This window comes from Strix uralensis, chromosome 1, assembly GCF_047716275.1.
Source record: "Strix uralensis isolate ZFMK-TIS-50842 chromosome 1, bStrUra1, whole genome shotgun sequence".
Classification (NCBI taxonomy): Eukaryota; Metazoa; Chordata; class Aves; order Strigiformes; family Strigidae; genus Strix; species Strix uralensis.
The window spans coordinates 25,333,132-25,357,875 of NC_133972.1; the positions used below are offsets into that span (position 1 = coordinate 25,333,132).

The 24,744-nt window shown below is 37.7% G+C and overlaps 1 protein-coding gene across 2 annotated transcripts in view; it reads right to left on the reverse strand.

Annotated features, from left to right (window-relative positions):
- Window positions 1-24,744, reverse strand: part of ANO10 (anoctamin 10) — a 124,672-nt gene that overhangs the window by 38,716 nt on the left and 61,212 nt on the right. For both annotated transcript variants that reach the window (XM_074860579.1, XM_074860585.1), the window contains exon 12: window positions 4,267-4,383. In XM_074860579.1, the coding sequence (XP_074716680.1) occupies window positions 4,267-4,383 (117 nt within the window). The remainder of the gene's footprint in view (window positions 1-4,266; window positions 4,384-24,744) is intronic.

Genomic DNA, 24,744 nt, shown 5'->3' on the forward strand with positions numbered 1-24,744 from the left:
GCTCATGGTGAAATACAACAGCATGCATGTCTGGATAGTATCAGGAAGGGAATGTGACACATACTTGCACAAATGTATATAAACCAGTTTCTCCGTAACATATGATTCCACAACACATTTGCCCCAGACTCCTGTGTCTGTTTTTTTAAACAGTTGTTTTGAGGGACTTCGTTGCTGTTTCTTGCTTGAAAAGCATAAATTACCATGATGACTCTCAGTACCAAGAGGAAGAACTAGAAAATGTGCTTCTAAAATAAATGCTTCAGGACCTTTTTGCATTGCCAGTGTGTTACTTTTAAATGCAGGTATCTTGCACTCAAAAAACTAAGGCAGCAGAAAAAAAAGCCCAAATTTTGACATGTCTATGGGATACATAGCACAGTAGCAATCAGAGGAAATCTAAGAAGGTGATGGTAGACACTTGGTGTTTAAAGTACCTACCAAGGCACCTGAAAACCAGCCAAAATTCTTCCTGGGTCCTGTAGGAAGCCTGGAAGTATTAGGTGAGAATTGCCAGGCTTCTGGTTCTTACTGAAATTCATACTCACTTTTTACCACTGAATTAATGAAACAACCCTGAAGAACTAGGAATCAGGCATGTATTATTGTAGGGAATGCACAGATTCAAGGATAGGAGATCAAGTCCTAACTGCTGACATGCACACTCATAGTGAAAGAGACTCCATTTATATTCCAGTTAGCACGTTATAACCAAAGGTGACTATATTCAGCTGAGCTTCAGGTTCCAGTGGATGACCTAGTTTTGCCTGTCTACAAAATGAAAACAGAGAATGAACAACTAAAATAGAAATTTAGTCCTGTTCCTTTTAATATTATCTAAAAAGTACATGAGATCCACGACCAGCTGGTAACTTCACACTGACATACTAGAGGAAGGCAAAATAAAACTATCAGGCATTCAATTCAATTGTAATTTGGATTTTGTTTGTTATGGCTGATTATGGAGGACAGTGCTGACCTCAATAGTGATGTTCTAGTATCACACAAAACTGTGGGGTTTTAACTAGAAAAGGCAGTGTATTGTTTAGAGGCTGTTTGTTCAGAATTAAAAGATCATTTTCTCACAGGCAGCTATAGTAGATGTTTTAAAAAGTAACCTCCCATTCTACACAACAAACACAGCATAGAGGAGGTTATATATCTGCATGTGGAGCACACAAAGAATAAGTTCATGTAAAAAACAGTGTAAAAAAAAAAATCTGAGCTAACAATGAACAGGGGAACCAGTCTCTGCAGCTCCATTTTTTTTCTGATATGTATCACAGAATCATCTAGGTTGGAAAGGACCTTGAAGATCATCCAGTCCAACCGTTAACCTGGTACTGAGAGTTCCCAACTACACCATATCCCTCAGCGCTATGTCGACTCTACTCTTAAACACCTCCAGGGATGGGGACTCCACCACCTCCCTGGGCAGCCCATTCCAATGCCTAACAACCCCTTCCGGAAAGAAATGCTTCCTAATATCTAGTCTGAACCTTCCCTGGCGCAACTGGAGGCCATTACCTCTTGTCCTATCACTTATTACTTGGTTAAAGAGACTCATCCCCAGTTCTCTGCAACCTCCTTTCAGGTAGCTGTAGAGGGCGATGAGGTCTCCCCTCAGCCTCCTCTTCTCCAGACTAAACAACCCCAGTTCCCTCAGCCGCTCCTCCTACGACATGTGCTCCAGACCCTTCACCAGCTTTGTTGCCCTTCTCTGGACACGCTCGAGTAATTCAATGTCCTTTTTGTAGTGAGGGGCCCAAAACTGAACACAGTCATCGAGATGCGGCCTCACCTGTGCTGAGTACAGGCGTAAGATCCCTTCCCTGTCCCTGCTGGCCACACTATTTCTGATACAAGCCAGGATGCCATTGGCCTTCTTGGCCACCTGGGCACACTGCTGGCTCATATTCAGCCAGCTGTCAATCAACACCCCCAGGTCCCTCTCTGACTGGCAGCTCTCCAGCCACTCCTCCCCAAGCCTGTAGCGCTGCTGGGGGTTGTTGTGGCCCAAGTGCAGCACCCGGCATTTGGCCTTATTGAAGATCATCCAGTTGGCCTTAGCCCATCGCTCCAGCCTGTCCAGATCCCTCTGCAGAGCCTCCCTATCCTTGAGCTGATCAACACTCCCACCCAACTTGGTGTCATCTGCAAACTTACTGAGGGTGCACTCGATCCCCTCGTCTAGATCATCAAGAAAGATGTTAAACAGGAGTGGCCCCAAAACCGAGCCCTGGGGGACACCACTCGTGACCGGCCGCCAACTGGATTTAACTCCGTTCACCACAACTCTTTGGGCCCGGCCATCAGCCAGTTTTTTACCCAGCAAAGCATGTGCCCATCCAAGCCTCGAGCAGCCAGTTTCGCCAGCAGAATAGTGTGGGAAATGGTGTCAAAGGCCTTACTGAAGTCAAGGTAAACTACATCCACAGCCTTTCCCTCATCCAATAATCAGGTCGCCCTGTCATAGAAGGAGATCAGGTTTGTCAAGCAGGACCTGCCTTTCATAAACCCATGCTGACTGGGCCTGATCATCTGGTTGTCCCGCATGTGTTGTGTGATGGTACTCAGCATGAGCTGCTCCATCAGCTTCCCAGGCACCAAAGTCAAGCTGACAGGCCTGTATTTTCCCGGATCATCCTTCCGACCCTTCTTATAGATGGGTGTCACATTGGCCAGTTTCCAATCTGTTGGGACCTCCCCGGTCAGCCAGGACTGCTGGTAAATGATGGAAAGTGGCTTGGCGAGCACCCCAGCCAGCTCCTTCAGCACCGTTGGGTGTATCCCATCTGGTCCCATAGACTTGTGTGTGTCTATGTGATGCAGCAGGTCACTGACTATCCCCTCCTGGAATGCAGGGGGGTCATTCTCCCAGTCTCTGTCTTCTGGCTGGGGAGGCTGGATTCCCTCAGTACAACTAGTCTTGTTATTAAAGACTGAGGCAAAGAAGGCATTAAGGACTTCAGCCTTCTCCTCATCACTTGTTACCATGTTTCCTCCTGCGTCTAGCAGGGGATGGAGGCTCTCCCTGGTCTTTCTTCTGCTACTGACATACTTATAGAAACATTTCTTGTTGTCCTTGATTGCTGAAGCCAGATTAATTTCCAGCTGGGCTTTAGACCTCCTGATTTCCGCCCTGCATAGCCTCACAGCCTCTTTGTAATCACTGTGAGTGGCTAGCCCCTTCTTCCAAAGGCTGTAAACTCTCCTTTTCTCCCTGAGTTGCAGCCATGTAAGCTAGCTTAGAAATCTTATCTAGCATGGTACAGTCAAAAACTCCTAAAGAATGCTGCCACTGCAAAACCAGCTCCGTAGAATCTCTGTATCCTACTGAAGCTAATCCCATATGATTCTTCATCTCTTGTGATCACCACCACTTTCTATAGAATCATTTGTCAAAACAGAATTTGTCAGTAGAAAAATCTAGTTCCTTATTTTCCTAAATTGCTTTGTAGTGCTTGCTATGTATGTTGTAAAATATACCTTATTTATGAATTAAAATAAGAATATTTTATGGACAATAAAATAAGGCAACATTACCATTCCCTCATACATACTTAGTTCTCAACACAATTATTTCAAACATGTTCAGCCTGTTCACAATTTCTGTTAATATTAGAGCCAAGTTCACTGTTGATTTGTGATTGTATTTCAGCAATGAAAGAAATCCTGGTGTTGCAACAATAAGCACCTCCAGAGGATCAAATGAGGTTTCATAGAGCCCAGTGTCCTTTAGAAGTGACAATATAAACAAAGTATGTTTGCACACACAAGCACAACAGATGTAAGTTGCTACATTACTAGCCATACCAGCAATTTCAAGCTGTCTGAAAAGGCAGGCCATTTTTCCTGGTGTTGACTCACATACATTGGTGGATTGAAAGGACAGATGAATCTGTTAAAACTTCCAGCTCTCTGCTCCACTTCTTAAGCAGTGATGGATTAACAGAAAATGAAGCAGTATCTGAAATGCTACAGTTTACAACTCAATGTGTACAAGTAAATCAGTGCTGTTTTCTCTTTGTTTAATACTCTGTGCTGTACACTGTACTACCAGTGATGCTTCAACCCCCACTCTGTCACCATAACCTGTGGGGTAGAGGTGGAACAGTTTTAGCTAGTTAATCTTAATACAATGTAAACAAGACTTTCAAAACCCTGGGATTTACATGTTTATTCACCTAAAACAAAAGTTGAATCTCCCTAGCTTCCTTCAGGCCACCAATGCTTTTCACTGTTCTACATGTCAGTTGCTCTTACCTGTTGTTTGAGAGCCTCTAGAGATTCAAATTCCAATTTGGCTAGTTTTATCTGGATATCTCTTGGTTTATCCGGAATGACAAACGCCATGATAAACTTTATTGCTAGTAGCAAGTGCTGGAAAAAAAGTAAAAAGAAAAATATTGTTTCTATAGAGTTTGAAGCATGGAGAGAACAGCATAATACTATTTCCAAATTTTAGTAATAGAGGTATAAGCAATTATTTTTTTGTGACATGTACAACACAGCATACTATAACCACACCGAGCCTCTGCTACTCCATACTTTTTTCTATTTACAGTCATTCATAATTTGAATATAGTTTGTCTTATTTTCATAATAATCCTATTTTCACTATGTACTATAAATTTCTAAATCAATTTTGTATTTGTGATTTCAGGTAACATAATAGCTTTTAAAACATATCACTGGTGCACAGAAATTGAATTATGGCACCCAGCACGTGTAGTTTCATAGTGAAATTTTCACATATATATATACACACATGTAAATATAATTCCACATAATTAGATTCAATTGTAACAACATACATATGTGCATGCACACACATACACATGTAGTAATACAAACGAAACAAGCACATTGTAAAACATATGAACAAACACAGAATTTCTGCATTAGAGACATTACTGAAAACTAAAAGCACTCCTGAGAAAGCATCAGGAGAGAACAAAACAAAATAAAATATGACCTTTAAAGAAGAGGCACACTCATGAACAGAAACTTTCCAGGAAATGGAGAATCACTCCACATATAAGATGCCAAATTAAGATTATAATATTTTGTGATAAATTATGACTAAAGAGAAAACAAGCATGAAGTTCTGTTGAATCAGCTTTTAAACTTCACTTAAACATGCACCATTCCCCTCATCTCACAAAAACAAGTACCAAACTGTGGCATCAGTGGCTTTATTTCTTCATTTATGTCAACTATAAATATAATCTAAACAAGAATCATTAAATCTTATCAAGGGCTGAGCTAAGAGTATGCTGCATGTTTGCAAGCAGGAACTTGCTTCTAGCTGAGAAAACCCTGACCAATATAAGGCATGTGCTTAACTTTAAGCAAGTGCTTAAGTTCCACTGATACAACAATACTCACAGACATGTTTAAATTTAGATTGTATGTCCAAGTTACTTATCAAATTTCCTTGATTTTTTAAATAAATGCAACAGATCAGTACTCCTTTCTGAAATACATTCTGCTGAACTGTATGATCTTAATGCACTTGGGCACATGAATAACAATGTAACAGACCAAAAATCCCTGAGATCCTGGAATTAATGGGAGCAAGAAGCTAGCAAAACCACTACAGACTTCACAGGAGTGGTGGTGAAACTCTAAATAAACCAATTCCAATAAATAAGAGCTAAAGCAAGAAATCAGATAACAGCAACAAGTAAGAGAAGAGTCATACATGAAATTATTTTTTAAAAATGTATGACAAAACTAGTTAGTAGGTCTAGGAAACAAACAGTGCAAGGAATGACACTTTATTGAAAGAGGTGAAAGGAAGGCTAAAAATTAATGCAACACTAATACATCATCAATTAAAACCTGAACACAGATTAAGAGCGTAAGGAAGCAACTAGCATGTCTGCTGTAATGCAACGGGTAATACCACATTATTATAAAAAATTATGTCAACAGTAAAACATTCTTCTACTCATACAAATTTTCTTTTCCCATTCAACTTAGTATCTGCTACTAAGGAACTTGCAAAAAAAATGATAGCAAACAATGCTGGTTTATGATAGAAATACGTAACAACAAAACATGTCTCAGAACTAGCACTGGAGGAATCTCTTACATGGAAGAAGGTAAAGTATTGAAGACAATAATAAAAAAAATACTCCTATGCAGAATAGAGTCATAAGGAATCACAGGTTGAAGGGGAATAACTAATTTACAGATAAAATTTTAGTTTGAAAACAGGAAAATAAGATGACCAAATTTGGAGTAACTCAAAACCAGGTAACAGGATTAGAGCAAAATCTTACATTTAAGGCAAAAGTCTGACAGAACTAGCAAAACTGAGGGATTTGCACAGGGATGTTTGAAAAGTTACAGTGGAAAAAAGACTCAGCGTTACACAATGTAACTTGCAGCTGCCCAGAGTCCTTTGGACTGGGGTTCATCTCACTTTGCTAAATAAAAGAGAAAAAACCCGTATTTTTTGGTCATATTAAAAAGAGAGAGAATCAAATTTTGGAGCTGTAATTGTTCAGCCACTGGCTCTTGAAAAGCCTCAAAAACATACACCGAGCTAGTAACTTTACACAGAGACTTCAAAATAGCTGCAAATCCAGACAATTTAAGAATATAAATCAAAATCATTTCAGGGAAATGTAAATAATATTATGGAGGACAGAGACTAAGTTTTTCCCATTTTTGATAGGGGTGAGGAAGGAAGAGAGGAGACATCTAGGGAAACCAGAAATAAAACCAACAAAAGTGCTGCAGTTAATCTTAGAAAACACTGTAATTTTTAAAATAGATTTAGAAGGACAACATGTTTTAACTACTTCACCATGTGAAGAGCTTCATTGCTGTATCAACTAACCAGAGCTCAGCAGTTCAGCAGTATTTCAGAGATGGGCTTTTTGGCAGTAGGCTACCTGTTACCCACATGTATTGAAAAATGCCTTTGACACATGCTAGTTGTTTGTCAGAAAAGTCAGTTTCCATGCTAGCACAACTCATAGCCTGTAAACACAAGGAGATACAGCCTTAAACATGAAGGCAGAACCTCCAATGCAGAAAGCCTTCAAGCCAGAGAGGGCTCAAAAGTTGGAGTACGGGTGGGGAAAGTCAGTACTTTTGCTTGCCCTATTGTCATCCTCTTTCCCAGGCATCCACTATGGGCCACTGTGAAAAAAAAAAAAATGACTGGCTTAGGTAGACCTTTGGTTTACCCCTCGAATGGCTTTTTTATGTTCTTTTCCCTCCCATCAAAACAAAGCTTTATCAGTCAAACTGCTCAGAACTGCGTGGGATGTCCCTGTGTACAAGACTCTGACCTCAAAAAACACATTGGACTTGACAGACTGCAAATTCAGTTCAGTTCCACCTCGTAACTCCCAGTGAACCTGAAAAAAAACATCAGAGCAACATCCTCCCTTGGACAACTTCTCCAGCTGTTTCTATTTGCAAATTAGGAGTAATATTAATAAAATTGGGAAGGTAACTGGCAGAAACAATGAATGTGGGTCATGTGATTCACGAAACTTCTTTAAAAGAAAATGTATGTAATTTTATTAACAGTTTATATCACATTTTGGAATTGCTATTTGGCTAAGGAAATGTAAGTAGTTATTCAAAAGAAACTGAAGGAAGAAGTAGGGAGACAAGTAGTTATGTTCATTATATCATTCATATGCCATACTGACTTCTTAATCTTGTTTTAGTACCATTCCTGCAAGTCAGATCCACAAAAAGGAGACATCCACTTTCAAAAAAGAAATGTCTTAAGAGTACAGTATAGATCACCAGAATAGACATCAAAATTCTCTTTCATAGTATAGTTACATTAACACTAGTATGAATATATTATAAAAATATACAAAAGTTTATCCAAATTTGCTACACAACTAGTGCAATTTTGTATGTCCAATACTAAACTTCTTCAGAGTTGGTTTTGGTGTTGGTTTTTCTTGTTAAATCAGGTTACAAACCCAACCATTATTTCTAACTGCAACCATTAAAGAGCGGCGTTGTTTCCAAGAACATGCCCTTCATGATTACAACAGGACTATTTCCCTGCAAGCAAAACCCTGGATAACATTCACACAAGCTGTAAGCTCTCCAATGCCAACAGCAAAGTCCCCTCCTATTTTGCAATCTGCCAAGCAGGCAGAGAGAAACAGCAATGAGTCTCTCCCCCTTGATAAATGCAGTGCCATCAAACTGTGGTTTTGTGCCAGGTGCTTAGAGAGCCAGAAGAACTATTCTGTTCTCCAAAGCCACCGACAAGAGTAGAAGCAGCAGCTGTGTTTTGCAGCAGTGGGTCCCCAACCTCGTCTCTTCTAAACCAGAAAATGCAAATTAGGGTTAAATTCCTGGAATTTTGAACAGCTAATTTGATTTCTGTAGTGGTCTTTCTGCAGCAATTCCTGTCAAAATCTACTCAACTGAAAAAAGAAAAGAAAAAGAAGAACATAGGCAGTAGCTGTGTTGCTGGTTAGCTGACAAAGTGCATGCCAAACATCAGCTTGGAGAGACTTTAATAAAATTTTGTATCAAAAGCCTATTTTAGAATCTAATATTTATAAAAACTTTAAATTAAAATCAGAAATCTGGACGTAGTCCAGCCTAGAAGCAGTACATACTATGAAGCAAGATGGTCACTGGTTACTAACTCTGCACAGGTAGGGAACCCTATACAAAAGCCAACGCCTGAGGATGGCACATCCCTTTGAACCTCTATTCTCTACTGGTATATGCAAAATGCCTTTGCAAATGTAAAGGCAAGTATCACTGCAAGATCATGTTGCTGTCAGAGCAGAAGGCAGGGAGATCATCAGATTCTGTGCTAGGACTCCAGATCACAGTATTCTGACATTAAACTAAGCAAAGATCAAACACTAAGAACAGACCAAAAAAAAAAATTTCTGTCTTTCTGTGGCAACAGTTTTTAGCTTTGAGGGTCTTGCATCTTTCTGAGAGTAGAAAAAAGGCGAGAGGAAAGTGAAAAATAATTCTGTCAAGGGAGCAATACAGGCAAAGAAAATTTCCATAAAGCTCAGGGAAGTTTAATTAAATTAAATTGTCTTTAATAGACAGCAATAAAATAAATTTATGAGCAAATATTTCTGCAATATATATAAAAAGAAAGCACAACCAAACTTTCCTTCCCACTTTTAGACTGAACTGGCTTCATTACAGAGTCTTGCTAATGGAGCAGAATCATCACAGCTAAGGGACTTTAAAAAGGGCCCTTCTTCTGCTACTCTGATAAATGCTGCTTTTAAAACCTCATATCCCAGATATTATGGTGGAAATTTTGTAAAAAGGGAATGGAATCTGCCTGAGTAAAAATCTCTGATATTCCTTTCAAAATTTCATTTTATCCACAGACATGTCCAAATTCCTGGGGGGTTGGGGAATGATAAAAAAGTTGTTATTTCATGCTGGTCCTATTTCAAGGCTTCTTCACATCTCCCATTCAACTTGAGACTTTGTCTTCTCTTCCCACAGACATACGTATGCACACATTTACAGTACAGATGCCTGCCACAATCTGCATGCTCCATCTACCCCATTTATCCCGAAATCAGCATAACACATCTCTCCCTCATTTCAGCCAGAAGCAGCTTTCTCCTCCTCTCTGCCAAAACTCCAGGGAAACACTAGGACCAAAGTGAAGCCTTCCTGCCCCAGATCCAATGCCTCTCGCCACTCCAGCACAGCGAAGTCTGTCTCAGCTCTTAACTGGAATATGCTCAGTACAGGTGAAATGTTCATGCACTTACACCTGCTGTGCTCCTTTAAGTCTCTACAAAGCACATAAACCAAAGATGTTTCAGAGACTTATATCTTTGCCAAGTTTGGGCAGTTTTCTCATAGGAGCATCACAAAGCACATTCTTTAGACTGGAGTAAGCCTTCTGTCAACCTTTGTATTGCTACTTCAGAGCACAGATACAATGCATCTTCTCAACACAAGAGTAATCTTATTTTTATGTATTTATAAATATTTTTTATTTATATATTTTCTCCTTTCTTAAAAGGAGGAAGATGTTTATGTAAAAATGCAAAAACTCAAAACTGAAAAAAAGACCATCCAGGAAGGAGAATTTCAGCCTGCCCCATTAAAATGTGGCTGAGATAGATAGAACTAAACAGAAGCTTATTGCAAAATGTGTCAGAAAGCATAAGCAGAGACGTCATTATCCGGTCCATTTATAATTTGTAACAGAACGTCTGTTTCTTCCTCTTAGATGATGAGCACACACACGCATGCACACACACAAACCCACAAAGGCTGCCCAAGGAAAACTGGTAGCTACATTTCAGACAGAACAACTTGCAGACCATCAGAAGGGTAAAAGCATATTGTCAATCTCCTATTGACCGCACCAGCACATTTGTGAAATCTAGCCCTGCTCAGAGTATTTAAGCTTATGTTTAGTTTTAAGCATATCTATAAATATATTTATGTTCAGAAAAACATTTAAGCACAGGCTTAAGAGTAGATAAAACAATAATGCCCAGGTCATTTGCTGAATCTGGGTCTTAAAATTCAACAGTTGAATCACAGTAAGTGTTTTCCTTTCCTGGGGGTGGTAGGATGTGACATGTATTAAATTCACCTGTCTGAAGAGATGAATGCCAGCTTGTACAGAGTCTCCTTACATTTACACTTCTGAAATGGTTTTAATTAGTGCAGAAATCCTGCTCTCTATTTCTATTACCAATCCACTATAAAACCTCAAGTAAAAACCTATGTTGAACAAGGTACCAGGCTTTAATATACTGTTTTGAGGTATATTTCAATCATGAAAACAAGTATTACGCTACAGCAGGAGAATAGGAGTTTGTTTCAATACTGTTACACATACATTAGCAGCACCGGCCTCATGCCTCAAGGCTACTGAATTGGTTTCTTTCAGAAGTAAATTTATTCTAAATACTACAATTGCTTCATATACCATCACTATTGAAAAAAAGCCAATTCGAGACCAGCGCTCCTGAGCAATAGACTAACAAGACAACATGAAAGTTTTTTTTAAAAAAAAAAAAAAGATAATCTCTAAGGAAGCAGATTCTGTGCTCATGTTTCCAGGAAGTAACTGCAAAAGCAATGGGTTAAGAAAAGCAAAAAGAAATACAGTAAAATATTGCAAACATCATCTCCTAGTGAGGGAGCTTGTCTCTTCTGCCCTTACATAATTTTGTACTGTCCCTCTGTTTTCAAAAAAGCTCTACAAGACCGGTTGGAAAGCAAGCAAAGTAAGCCAGTCCTACTTCTGAAACTCAGTCCTGCTCTTGGAAAGCCTTAGGAAGTATACAGATACAACTTCAAACATAAGTCATCAGGGGCAATCTGTTAAATATTCTGCCAGTGCACATACTAATAAACTTGAAAGTGCAAGTAATCTGATCAATTGCATAGTCATGATAATTTTTTCATTTTAAGGCACCATTATACTTCCTAGTAATCTATCATTTTTTAAAAACAATTTTCTAATTATTTATAGATTACGTCTTACTAACATTTAAACCACAGCTGATATACACCATATTCAGTCACAAATGAACTGAAGAATTGTCTGGTTTTATTAGTCTTTTTGGAAAGATTTAGATACTCAACTGTTCTCCATAATTTTCTCCAACAGTAGCAATTAAGATGTGAGGCAGCCTAGAAATCTATAGAAATTCTGTCACCAACTTATTTGATGCTGCAAAAAAGCCACCAGTTCTTTCTCATCATTTACATATCTGTTCAAGCCTTTTCATAGATCACTGGAATTTTTAAACCCACTTTCAGATTACTTTTTCAGGACTGAAGTATGAAAAAAGAAGGGCAAGGGCTGATAAGGTAGTGTGTTTTATTTACATACCCAAGCAACACTTTCCCCTCTCTCAAGCAAATTGTCATTTTTGTGTCTATCACTAGAAATCATATATTCATCAGGTTCTAGAAACACCTGCTGAAAGAAAGCATTCTAAATAAAAGAACTTCTGATATCAATCTTGTATATAGACTTCTAACTGACTGCAGCTTGGGAAAAAAGAGTTACCCTAATAATCTTGTTTTATGAACACAGCATATGCTGTGACCCAAAGTATTTTATGATACAGCACACTTGCAAAATTGTCTCTACAAAAGTCTCTGTGAAATTACAATGTACACAAACGAATGTTATCAGAAATGTTACAAGACACGATTTTTCCTCACATTTATTTCATTCTGTAGTCAATTCAAAAGACATGAAAAAAAAGCACTGTAGGTGTACATCTGTCTTGGAGCTTGTAAGTATTTGCTAACAGTTAATTTTGCTGTAACCCAACAGTCTTGAAAGCAGCATGATAATGCACCCATCTCTATGCTACCAACTGATAATCCTGAAATGTTTTGGCACAACCCTTATCTCAATTTATGGCTAGAGTTTAATAGGAACTGGGATAAGAGTTGCCAAAAGCCAAATTAGCTAATGCTGAATGTAATGAACAGCAGAGCTCTGATCATGCTCTGAAATAAATTCTAAGTGGAAAGAAGGATGCCCATGGAATTAAAATTGACAGTATGATTAATACCAAGCCCTATGAAGTGCCTCTTAGCTGATTGCTAACATTAGATATTGGCTCCCATTCTGACAGGTATAGTTTATTGTCAAAATGTCCTAACGTTCCACATCAAGGAAGGAAAAAAAGTTTACTATTTTCTATTAATCTACAAAATTTATACTTCTTTCCACCTTTAAGCCATACATTTTTCTCTGTGAAAAAAAGATGCAAGTAAATTACAGCACATGTCATTTTAATTATGCATTGTAAGGAATTCTGTTTGTCAGGACTCAGAAATTCCTCCTTGGTGATATGACTGCATGACCTGGGATTAATTAGTAAGGAGATATGAAGCATTGTTTCTGCCAGGGGTTTGAAACTACTGTAAGTCAATTCAACAATAAACAGAAATTGTCACCTACTGTATGTACCACAGATTTTCAGAACGCTTTGCTCCTGCCTCAACCAAACCTCATTTTGTCCTAGTCCAAGCTGAAGTGGAGAGGTATAAAACTCCCAGTTGAGTTTTGGACAGACTCAGAATGTACACATACGAAAGTAAACCCACTATACTTTAGTAAGCCTTACAGATGGTTTTCCCAAAACTGCCTGTTGGTTCTGGAGATTGAGAGACTTGTCAATCTGACATTTTTCTTCAGTTTATTCTAAGAAAAGGTGATGTTGCATCTATATTAGAATTTAAACTATTTTAAACATTGAAATGGATGTTTTTCCTCTGTCGCCTTGACAGCAAGTAGCACAAAATGTAACTGGGGTTTAGTTTTAAGTGCAAAGTCTCAACCAATTATTCTTCAAAGATGATACACACCTAAATTTTTACCTTTAACTGTGAATAGCAAGTTCTCCAACTGGATGCATATTTACAGATACTTGCTTATTTCTCTTGCAACCACTTGGCTTTACATACAACCATCTTATGATGCTTTCAAATCAGATTTACAAGAACATTATTCCTACTGAAAAGTCTGTTCACCTCACAACACCAAGGTAAGAACTGTATCTGAATAAACACATTTAAAACAAAACATAGTATTTCACCACACTGTAAATGCATGTTCATTGAATGATTCAAAATTTTAGTGTAATGCACAGCTTTCTTCTGTCTATTCATCCTATTGTAAGTGGCATCCTTTACTTCTGTTTAAAGCTGTAAGTAAATTCTGTAGGACACGGTACATTTTTTAATCTGGACCAAAAGGTGAATCATGCAATGTTAAATAATGAACAAAATGTCACAGGCATGACTCATCAGAGAAAAATAACGGTATTGCAATATATCACACTGTAAACTGCAGATTAATTTTTGTCTCTATTCCTGTGCAATTTTAATCAAAACAAATTAATTGAAATGGGTACAATAAAACTAGCTAATTTAAAACAACTCTGTAGGGAAAAATTAAATCAACAATTTTCATACTGGAAACTCATCACCTGCATTTTTCCTGTAAAAACTAGAGGGTTTTTCATCAGAACTATGCAAAGTCAAACAATCCTTTGCTTTTCAATAAAGGTCAGAAGAAAAGCTTTCCATTCAGCTGGAGCATTTTAATTAAACATTGCAGCAGGTGTTTGGATATGCTGCCAACTCCTGAAAAGCTTGCATAAAAACTGTACCTTTAAAAAAAAAAAAAAAGACCTATACATCCTCAAGCCCTCTTTATCTGTCTTTTCTATGAATGGGTATTCACAAAATTACATACAATTGTCTCTGTTTTGGAAGACCAGTACCTGCCCCTTGCTATAAAAGAGTTCTTCATCAAAGCTGTTGGAAGCTAGCCATGCAATTCTCACATCAATTTTATGGCCATGGCAGATCTCTGCAACAGAGCACAACCTAAAGTTTAGCCTTCACTGATGACCTGCTTTAATTTGTTGGGAACATAAATGGTCTGTTCAAACTGACAAAAAGAGAATCTTTAACTGTGAGCCGAATTCACTTTTGAGACAAAATACTGCAGTTAATGCAGATCCTTTGTAGGTCATGTGCATGCAATCAAGTTTTTCAGCAATAACACACGTCCCAGCTTTAGCTCTCCATGCATTCACATAAAAGCAGCCTATGGAACACCTCCAGAACTGCTTACATTCTTAAGGAATGCAAAGCCCATCAAAAGGTACAGACTCCAGAAGAGAGGTGGGAGGAAACAGGGAGTGGAAGAGAGGAAGAACAAGATGTTGTCTCCACAGTGGCAGTAAGTGATTCTATCAGCTGAGAATGTAAGTCTGAATGCAAATCTCAACATAAAGACTAGAAAGCAGCAACTCTCCTATACACCAGGATACACATAGCTCCATCAGTGCAGTACTGTTCTTCAAAACTAGACTTCTATCAGCATAATCCAGTGCTTACTGCTTGACAAAATCAGTGGGCATCTTGGGCACCTCAAAACCCATCATGTTTGAATCAGGAAGACGTTCTCAGTTGAATTCTGATGTATGAGGAGAAAGGACTACCAGCGATACTTAGGGTTTTTTTCTGAGACTTAGTAGTTTGGCCTTTGAAACTACAGGCAGAACAGAAAACCAACAGTTTAATCTCAGCAGTGTAACAGCTTTGGCAACACGCAGTGAGCATAACTTCTCATCTCCCTACAAAGAACAAGACTAAAAGAAAAAAAAAAAGCACTACTTACAAATTCAATTAGAAATTTAAGACCATTTGGTCTCAACTTGCAGCAAGGGCTCAGCATCACTTTGTTGCTATGAAACATTATCACATAGGAATAATCAGGCATAAAAACCTGCAGCTGACTCATTCTCTGGCTGAAATGATCTCAGCTGAGAAGGCCACTTTCAATTTGAAATGAATTAAGTAGCAATTCCGAACATGGCTCTGAAATGAGCCATGCCTTAAGCATCTCAAATGGGCAATGCTGAGATGTCAGACAAGATCTTGGAGCAGTGACTAAATCTGAACAGGTCCTTGAGTAACTATAATATAACATGCAAGCAGAGACAGGTGGGAAGCTGAGACTTTTCACACATGAATCTCAGAGCTGACCAGTGCTATGACAGGAATCTGAAAAGTCCAGGGACTAAAGGAAGAAATCAACTGTACCTGCAACTGCTCTGCTACTCATAATTAAAATAGGTAACACATCCCACAAATGACTCTGTCTCAGCTTCAAAACTCATCCTGGGAATGAGAGAAACCTGAGAGAAAAGTGCATTACCTCACTTCTAGCAGTAGCGATCTGGCCCAGCTGTGAACCAGGAGGATGCCATTACAGAAGTATGTATCCTGTAGAACTTGAGTCTTGAACCAGTCCTGGGTCTGCACAGATAGACTGGTGAAAAGCAGATATTTATTTCCTCAATCTGGGAAGCATTTGTATTTATTCATTTTCCTTATGAGCAGACTGAAAAGTGATTCTCTTTCTTCTTTGAGTTAAGGAAATGCTGGAAATGAAAGTATTCTACAGTGCCTTTCCTTCAGTGTCTAGATGAAGCAAAATGCTGCTTCTTTTTTGCGCTAAACGTGGGTAAGGAGAGTTCTTCATGAAAAATGAGGGAAGCATACAGAGAAAGATGAAAGGATGCAAATGTACAGGACCGGCAAGCCTGGTGCACAAGGGTAAGGCTGTTGCTGCAGAGTGTGTCTTGGAACCAGCTGTGATAGACCACCACTCTGTCAGCTTCACTGCCCCCAAAGACTAACACCAGCCAGTTTACCACCTCCAAGACCTGCTGTCTCCAAAACTGACAAGATGACTCCTGGCCAGCAATCACCTCTAAAAATAGGCAGTCCTGATAAATTAATGCAATTTCTGTCTTACAAAGATACATGTTTATAAAAGTGAGATGGATCATCAAAGATCATAGCACTTCAAATCTTTTATCCAAACACACACTCCCTCAAGAGTCACATGAATCTTAACTAGAAACAAACTAATAGCACAGTGAATTAATGCTCTAGAAGACTCTAGGCAAATAAAACTGAACACAAATCCAACTGGAAAATGAAGCTCCTTCTACTTTGCTGTCTTAATGATTGTTTGCAGAATGCAACAATCAGATTTTAGAAATAAATTCATTTTCATATCAAAATTAAAAACAGCAAGCTCACTACACAACGAACAAAATTTTCAGGGTTCAAAATGTTACTTTGCTGCAACCCCACCTTTTTTCCTTAGAAGTCCTTTAAGAGATGTTACTTGAGAGAAGAAATTCCTAAAACCTCCTGGCCTAGATTCTATCTTTTTTTCTTTTTTATATCCTTGACTAAGTGTTCTTTGATAACCCAAATACACACATCCTTATGTATAGAAGAAATATTCCCCATATACTCAAAAAGGTCAACAAAAATACAATGGGAGAACTTGTTCTGGAATGTTGGAGAGAGCTGGCAGTACCTGAAGTTGTGTGGGTTTTTGTACATAACAATTAAAGAATTATCTTTTAATGTAGTAAACTGTCACACAAAAATCCTAGCAGATTCAAGTCATGTCAGATAACAGGCTCATAAATCAGGTTTGCTACTCTACACTCTTATCCTAACATCTCATCTAGCATTTTTACTGGGAGAAGAAATCTCAAACATAAGAGAAAAATTTTGCAAACAGTATTCAAAAGCAAGACCTTCCAGCATGACATAAAAGTATTATGAGAAAAAAATTGAGTATATTTTTCTTTCAACCCAGAAGGTCATTACCTTTCTTTGATAGTACTGAATGGTTCTGGGTTAGACAAGATGACTTTGCTCTATATAGCAATTTACAAAGCCATTTCTATAATGACTCATTTTAGCATCACCAATACCTAGCTCTCTCAGGCCAGAAACAATGTCTTTACTAGTCAGCAGACATATGATGAAGTTATATTGTTTTGCTCACTTCCAATGGGAACAAGCATATTACCCTGTCACCTCAAACCTGAAAAGCATCCGGATCCTGTTCAGAATTTGCAGGGATGCCAAATGTAAACTACAGAAATATCAAATGCTGTATTGCTTCTGGTTTTATGTGTTCATCCAGGCAATGAGGTTTTTTTACTGCCTACCTGATCTTTTAAAATCAGTTACCATATTTCAAATACTGTATCATTAAACACATTACACATGTATATCACCGTATTTTTATACTGGCTCAGGTTTTTAGAAATTTGGAGGTTTTCCACTGTTTGAAGGAACTTTTTTGTTTTAAGTAACTTTGCATCTTTCCATGTTACATTAACTTATTTTTGTCCAACTTCTCTCACTCAAAAAGCATTAGGTAACATGGTTCAAAAAAAACATTTGGGGACCACTCACACTCAAGATTCTTCTGAAGATGTAATCTAGACTTTAGCATCATTATTCTTCCAAGACAAACACTTAGACTTTGAAATCAGGTAAATTGGGAGAGTTTCTTTGTCAACTTGGGTTGCCTGAAGCGAATACTCAAACTCAAATTACAGAAAAGCAAACACAAAACCAAAACTCCACCTTCACAGGACCAAGGCCCAGATAATAAGAAATTCATTCTAACCAAAAACAATGAAGAGACAAAGGAATCTGGGTAAAAGCAGTACTGTGAAATCGATGAGTAGGTGTTCAGAGATAATTTTCTTGTCAGATGTGCAAAATAGGTAACTTGCAGCATGTCCACACACTTCCACCTATCCTCCCTTTAGTCTATTTACTCTATGAATTCCCAGTGCAGACTAATGCAGTCAAATGTGCTTTTAAATGACACATTAAATTAGGAGTCTCATACCTTTTCAGAAAATTTAGGTCAATTTACTGGTAAAGCCCCCTGGACATTAGTATTTTCACTTTAGTATTTCACATAAAATGTGAATGTTTTAAGCTACATTGGCCTTCAGAAATCCCAAACACCAGTTTCTTGATTACCTATCAGGTTGTTGTATACTACTCTATCTCTTAAGCTAGAAGAGGAATTACAGTATTACAAAATCACTCAGAACTTGGATCATAAAATAAACTATTTATACCATCTGTTATAAAAGAGCAAAATTATTCTCCTCACTCTACTGCTGAAAAAAAGATCGAGGTTAGTCCACTTCCCCAATGCTGTACAGCAAATTGGAAGAGCAGGCTACATTAAAATGCTGAAACCTAAGGTTCCCCATTTCATGACAACTCTATATTATCTTTTCAAGAACCAGGATGCACAACTACGCCAGCACATCAGGCTCGTGTCCTAAGAATTCTAGGACTATTCTACTTCTTGAGACTGCAAATCACTTTTTTTTTGTTAAACATTTGTATATTATTAGCTATAACATTATTACTTCAGCGCCCAGGTAGTTCAGCTGGAGAATCTAGCCTCTGCATGAGATGTTTAAGACAGTTATTTCAAGTGCTTCAGGTCAATAAGCCAATACTACCACACTCTTGTAAATGAAGCCAGGAGTTCTCATGAGGTTTTACCAATAACTTCAGAAATATTAAATTATTCCTTTCATGTTCTTTGTCTTACCTAACAACACAAATCCCACTTAAAAAAAAAATCATTGTGCTCTAGAAGACTCTAGGCAAATAAAACTGAACACAAATCCAACTGGAAAATGAAGCTCCTTCTACTTTGCTGTCTTAATGATTGTTTGCAGAATGCAACAATCAGATTTTAGAAATAAATTCATTTTCATATCAAAATTAAAAACAGCAAGCTCACTACACAAATAGTAAAATAGTTTCAAATGGGTGTATTTTATTTTCTCATTTCATTTTTATCCTATGCAAACATTTTGACAGTGTATTTAGACCAAACTTCTCCTCTCTCCCATCACAGTTCAATTTCTGATTATGAGCACTGAAGTCATGAACACCGGATTAGAAAGCAACAGTAGGATCTTTCTTACAAGAATGTAATTGTATTTGAGTTCAAACAAAAATATCTAAAAATATGAAAAGAAGTATAGAAGAACAAAATGAAGATAACAGGTAAAAAGGTTGCCTCCATTCAAGTTCAATCCTTTTTGAGTAGTTCCAGTCGGGTGCTCTGGTGGAGAGATACAGTGATGAAAAAGGAAAAGAAAGATCTTGCAGTCAAAGCAAAGACTTATTCTGGGCTCAGACCTGCTCATCCATTTCCACAAAATTTGGAAATGCTACATATATTTTGCTTCTGTAAATGGAGTTCTTAAGCTAGTTTATATGATACTGCAAAGTTATTTATCATTTACAATCTAAGATTCATGGATGGAGAAAATTTGTAAATAAGAGGAAAATATAGAAAGATTTAATGGGCCTGAAAAGTTCAGAGGAAAAAAAAATCTACAAGTCTGCATTAAATTATCAGAGAAAAAATGCATTACAGCTTTTCTTTTAAGAAATGATTGAAGAATAAAATTCTAGTTAAGTTACTTTAAGATTTCAGTATGCATTTTTCAGTACGACGAAAAGTCACACTAGCTAATAAAAAAATAAAGTTTTCAATTACAGGCACAGAAAAAAATGCAAGGTAAAGCTTACAGAAGTACACATCTCATTTTCTCACCCATGCACTGTTCCTAACATACACATTTTTTTTTTAAGATCTACCTGCCCTACCATAAGAAAACCAAATGTAACCACAGCCTTACCCATGTCACAGATGTATACAAGTGTCACAGATACATACAAGCAACTCTACATGACTTCAGGGTAAGCCTCAAGGATATAATATCCAAAAGGCATCTCCCTTTAAAATGTTCAAAGCCACTTTAAAATCTTGCTCTTTGCTATGGCTGCATATTCAGTTCTTCTACGCACAGGTAGCTCTCAGAGGAATATGAGCACATCATTAGGTGATGATAAAATCCAGAGCTGTAACACTGTTTACGATGACTATAAATGAATCAAACCATGGCTTTATCCAAGTGTGACAGAATTCCTGTGAGATAGGAGCTCAGTGAACCATCACACTCTTCTAATGAGTAAACATCTTTCTGTCTGTCCTAATCTGTACAATAAACACCAATCAATAATTCTAGGCTCTCCTCTTCACACAGTATGACACACAATTCTGAAAAGATAACTGTGATTCTTTTGTCAGAAAAAAAGATGATGCAAAACAAACGGCTAATATCAGCCTTCCTGTAGCATCAAGCCAGAATACTCCTATATTGTAAATGAAAGCTTTTTTCCAGTCTGAACTCACAACTGGCTACATACCAAACTTCTAACATATAGAGTCTATCTTGAAAAATATTTCTGGTTTTATCCACCACATTTACTTAGCACTGAACAATCACCACTCAAGGCTAAAAAAGTAAATAAAATATCCAGGTATATACAAATACAGATTGAAACTATGCAGATTTAACACACATGAACCTTCCAGTTTACCAGAACTATAGCAACGTGCAGCATTCTGTCTTATTCACTGTACTGCTTATGAAGTGTTTTAAAAAGGGTGTTTCATGAAGTTTAAAAGAAGACAGAAAAGAATATTTTGTCTTTAAAATTTAATGATGCTCCCAAGATTTCAGTACTGTACTGCCTGAACACCTTCAGAAAGTCCCGTACTTGTTAAACTTCTAAGACAACATTGATGAGCATATGAAGTATGTGTCTGTAATGAAATTTATCTGATATCAATAACAATGCACCAATCACATTATCACCATTAACAAGAAACAACTCGATGACAGTCAGTTTTTTCAGATTAAATTTACTGTAAAATTTGGTAGAAATCAACTCTATCCTATGGCAGCAGTCCAGTAAGAGCTTTCAAAAAAATCATATATGCACAGTATACAGAACTATATTGCTCTAGCCTTTCACTTCATTGATAAATGCAACTTAAGCTCTCACTCGCAACATTTTTTAAGCATTGACTTGTCATTTGCATACAGCCATAATGCTTAATTATTTCCAAGTTGTTCAGACAGTGTTTAATGGTAAACAAGCAACTCAGAGTTTGTTATCTGGTACATACCCTTTAATGATAAAGCTAAACATGTTCCCTCAGTAGTGTCAAATCTTAACAAAAGAAGCCATCTTAGCACAGTGAAGCAACTTCTGAACTGGGCTATAAATAAGTTACTGTAACCTGGATACCACAGCACCAACACAGGTACAGTCTAAACCTCTTTGCCCTCCCTCAAAAAAGGGAGTGGGAGGGGAGGAAGAGTATATGTCGCTCAGGTTATTTGACTGTGTATTATAGAATGAATCATTTTGTCTATTGCTCATTTCAATGTTGAGTTATTCCTCCAGTTTGACAGTAAAATAAATGCTTCTTGGTTAAAAGGACTTTTCCTTTCTATTTCAATTCTGTCAATCTGTGGGGAATTCTGCAAAGTTTTTTCATCGTCTTCCAGAACACCTGAGAATAGAAACCCTTTTTTTTTTCTTACTATTTAAACAGTTGCAGATATTTATGATCTGATTTATCACAAAGGAAATCCCAAAAGCAAACACCTTAAAATAATATCACACAAGTCAGAACTACATACACCATAGCTAGAAGCTACTTCAATACCTTTGACCTTGTCTTCACTGGAGGAAAAAAACAAACAAAACAACTCTCTGTGCTCAAGCAAATCAATCTAAAGTAACATCCTACTGAAAACAAAGTAGCTTTCGGTCCTTTAGGGTAAAATGAATGAGACCAGACCTTCATCTTAAAACCTTCTCAGGAGATGGTGAGAAAACATTATAGCATGAGCTGACAACGTACCAAGTACATCCCATCCACACATACACACTATTGATTCCAGTGTTTTGCAACTGTTATCCGCACTCTTCAGTTCAACAAACTGCGGCAGTGAGCTAGTTCATGTGACTGACACTTTCCAAGAAGAGGATAACCAACAAGAAAGATGGGAGTCCTGGCCTCCTAAGGTTGCCTAGTATAGCAGATCAACACTAATACATGTGAAGACCGAGACCTAATTATTTTGCACACTATTTTTTGTAATTCACTTTGTCTCACCTCATATGCTTCTGTAACAGGATTAATTAAGCCTAGCTGCCAGCACCTAGGACACTGCCCCTCCTGAAGCAACGGTGTCACTTCTTCCTTGTGTTAGATAAAATGCCTTACCAACTTCGCCTCCTGTTCCTCTCATGAAGTCGCTGTCTTCCCCTCTCTGGAAGCACACACATAAATCACTGCTCCTCTCAGGCTAGCTAAACTGTCACTATTCCACTTCAGCAGAAACTGAAAGACTAACCTCTGCTAGACATGGTATATATTATCACAATTTATTAGGTCTATTCTACAAAATTACAAGTTAGCAAAGCCACAAAAATTAATACCCCAACAATGGGGGTAATGAGGATTTATTTATCTTCTTAACACTTCCATTTTATGTTTTGTTTTTTAAAATCTTTATTTTAAACAAGAGAAGCACTGACCAATTTGAATACAAGTCAACTGGCCAGGCACTTATGGCCAGCACTCAGAAGATCAGGTGTTCTAGTTAAGCACTCACTAGATGGGAAATGCTTAATTCATAGTACAAACAAGACCTACTGCTCTCCTCAGTCCTCTCAGGTAAAAAATTGCCCTGCAGGACACATCCACTTTACAGTCCATTAACTAAGAAGTTCTGTATTTCGAGGATAGGAAAGAAAAAAAAAGAAGAAGAGTCCTTCCAAGACATACTCCCTAACTATAAAAATACCCTATGTTAATATATATATATTCTTCTTTCCATTGTATTTCCATTTGAAACTCTACTGCAATCCCAAACTACATCTTCAGATTTCATGTTACACCCATTCCTTGAAATTAGTAACAACTGTATGGTATGCAGCAGTCAGTCCACTGATATTTTTTGATAGCAGAATCAGAACCTTTACCTCTAATGAAGTCAAGCTAGAATTCATAGATTTTCATGAAAGTAAATCCATACAAAAGAATTACTTCAGCCATAGAAGGATGACTCTCTCAAAATTATGACCCTTTCTTTGAAAAAAAAAAAAAAATTTTTTTAAAACCAGTTCAAAAGCTAATGACACAATCTCTTGGAATAGTCTTGGTTGAAAATAGGGGCCAGGCCTTGTTCAGGGAAGGTGCAAGGAAAGGAGTTTTTATTCACAGAATCACAGAATGGTTTGGGTTGGAAGGGACCCTAAAGATCATCTAGTTCCAACACCCCCGCCAGGGGCAGGGACACCTGCCACTAGACCAGGTTGCCAAAAGCCCCGTCCAACCTGGCCTTGAAATTCCAGTGGAGAATTGCATTACAATCATTATCATGTGTTTATCAGCAAACCAAAATACTCCTCATAAGAATTAGCATCTACCATCTCCTTTTACTTCATTCTTTCCTAATGGAGAGGTAATATACATACTAGGACTTTCTGAAAATAAATCCTTGACATGCTATTAACAGAAAATAGCCTTTATGAATTATTACATAAAGTGTTACACATTGTTACACATGCTTCATAACACAAGTCGTAACATTAAAGAAGGGGGAACAACATTATCTACAGAGTTCTTTTGGAATTTATTTGTGCATACAGGTGTCAGTCACCTGAAACTATTTTAGAAGTTCACATCTCAAAACACTGTTTCTGTTTTACTTCCCCTCGCTATGAATGGTATGAATCCTATCGTGACTTTTTTTAAAATGCATTTCAGGCTGGCGTCAGAAGGTAAATTTGTAAGAGTGCCTCCTGCACATCCACGTCTAGCATGTCTGAGGTAATACTGTCAATCAAGTCTGACTGGCAGCCATACAGGTCATGAAAGGAGTTGCATAACCAAACAGTGTGGACAGAGTTACTGTATTTGGAAAATAATACAGTGCAGCAGGTTTTAAAACAACAAAGCAAGTGAAGTGTGTGTAAAATCGTAAATGAAAACATACCAGACTGAAGAAGAGAACCATCTACTTCTTTAATCTTGGAAAAAATATTTGAGAAGCTAAATATTCCTTTCTTCTTTCATAAAGACAAAAGAAACTCAGTACAATAGGGAATGACTTCTTGTTTTGTTTTGCTGCTCTGGTAGTTATAAATGCCATGTCTAAGGCACTGCTGCTGTCGCTTTGTTGCTGTGAAGTGACAGCTGAGAAAAATGATGATGCTAGAGATATGCGTTATGAATATACAAATAGGTAAGAGTCAATTGATCCCTGCAGACAAGAGTCTAGATATTTCATTTAACAAGTGCTTCCCCCCTTCCCTTTCCTTACATTCAGCAACCCACCAAACATGTAAAGTCTTACCAAATAATGCCTCATACAATGTACTTCTGGAATTCTTTTGGTAAATAATGGTGCAGACATTATTATAGCCTAAACACACTCAGAAGCTTTAACAGCA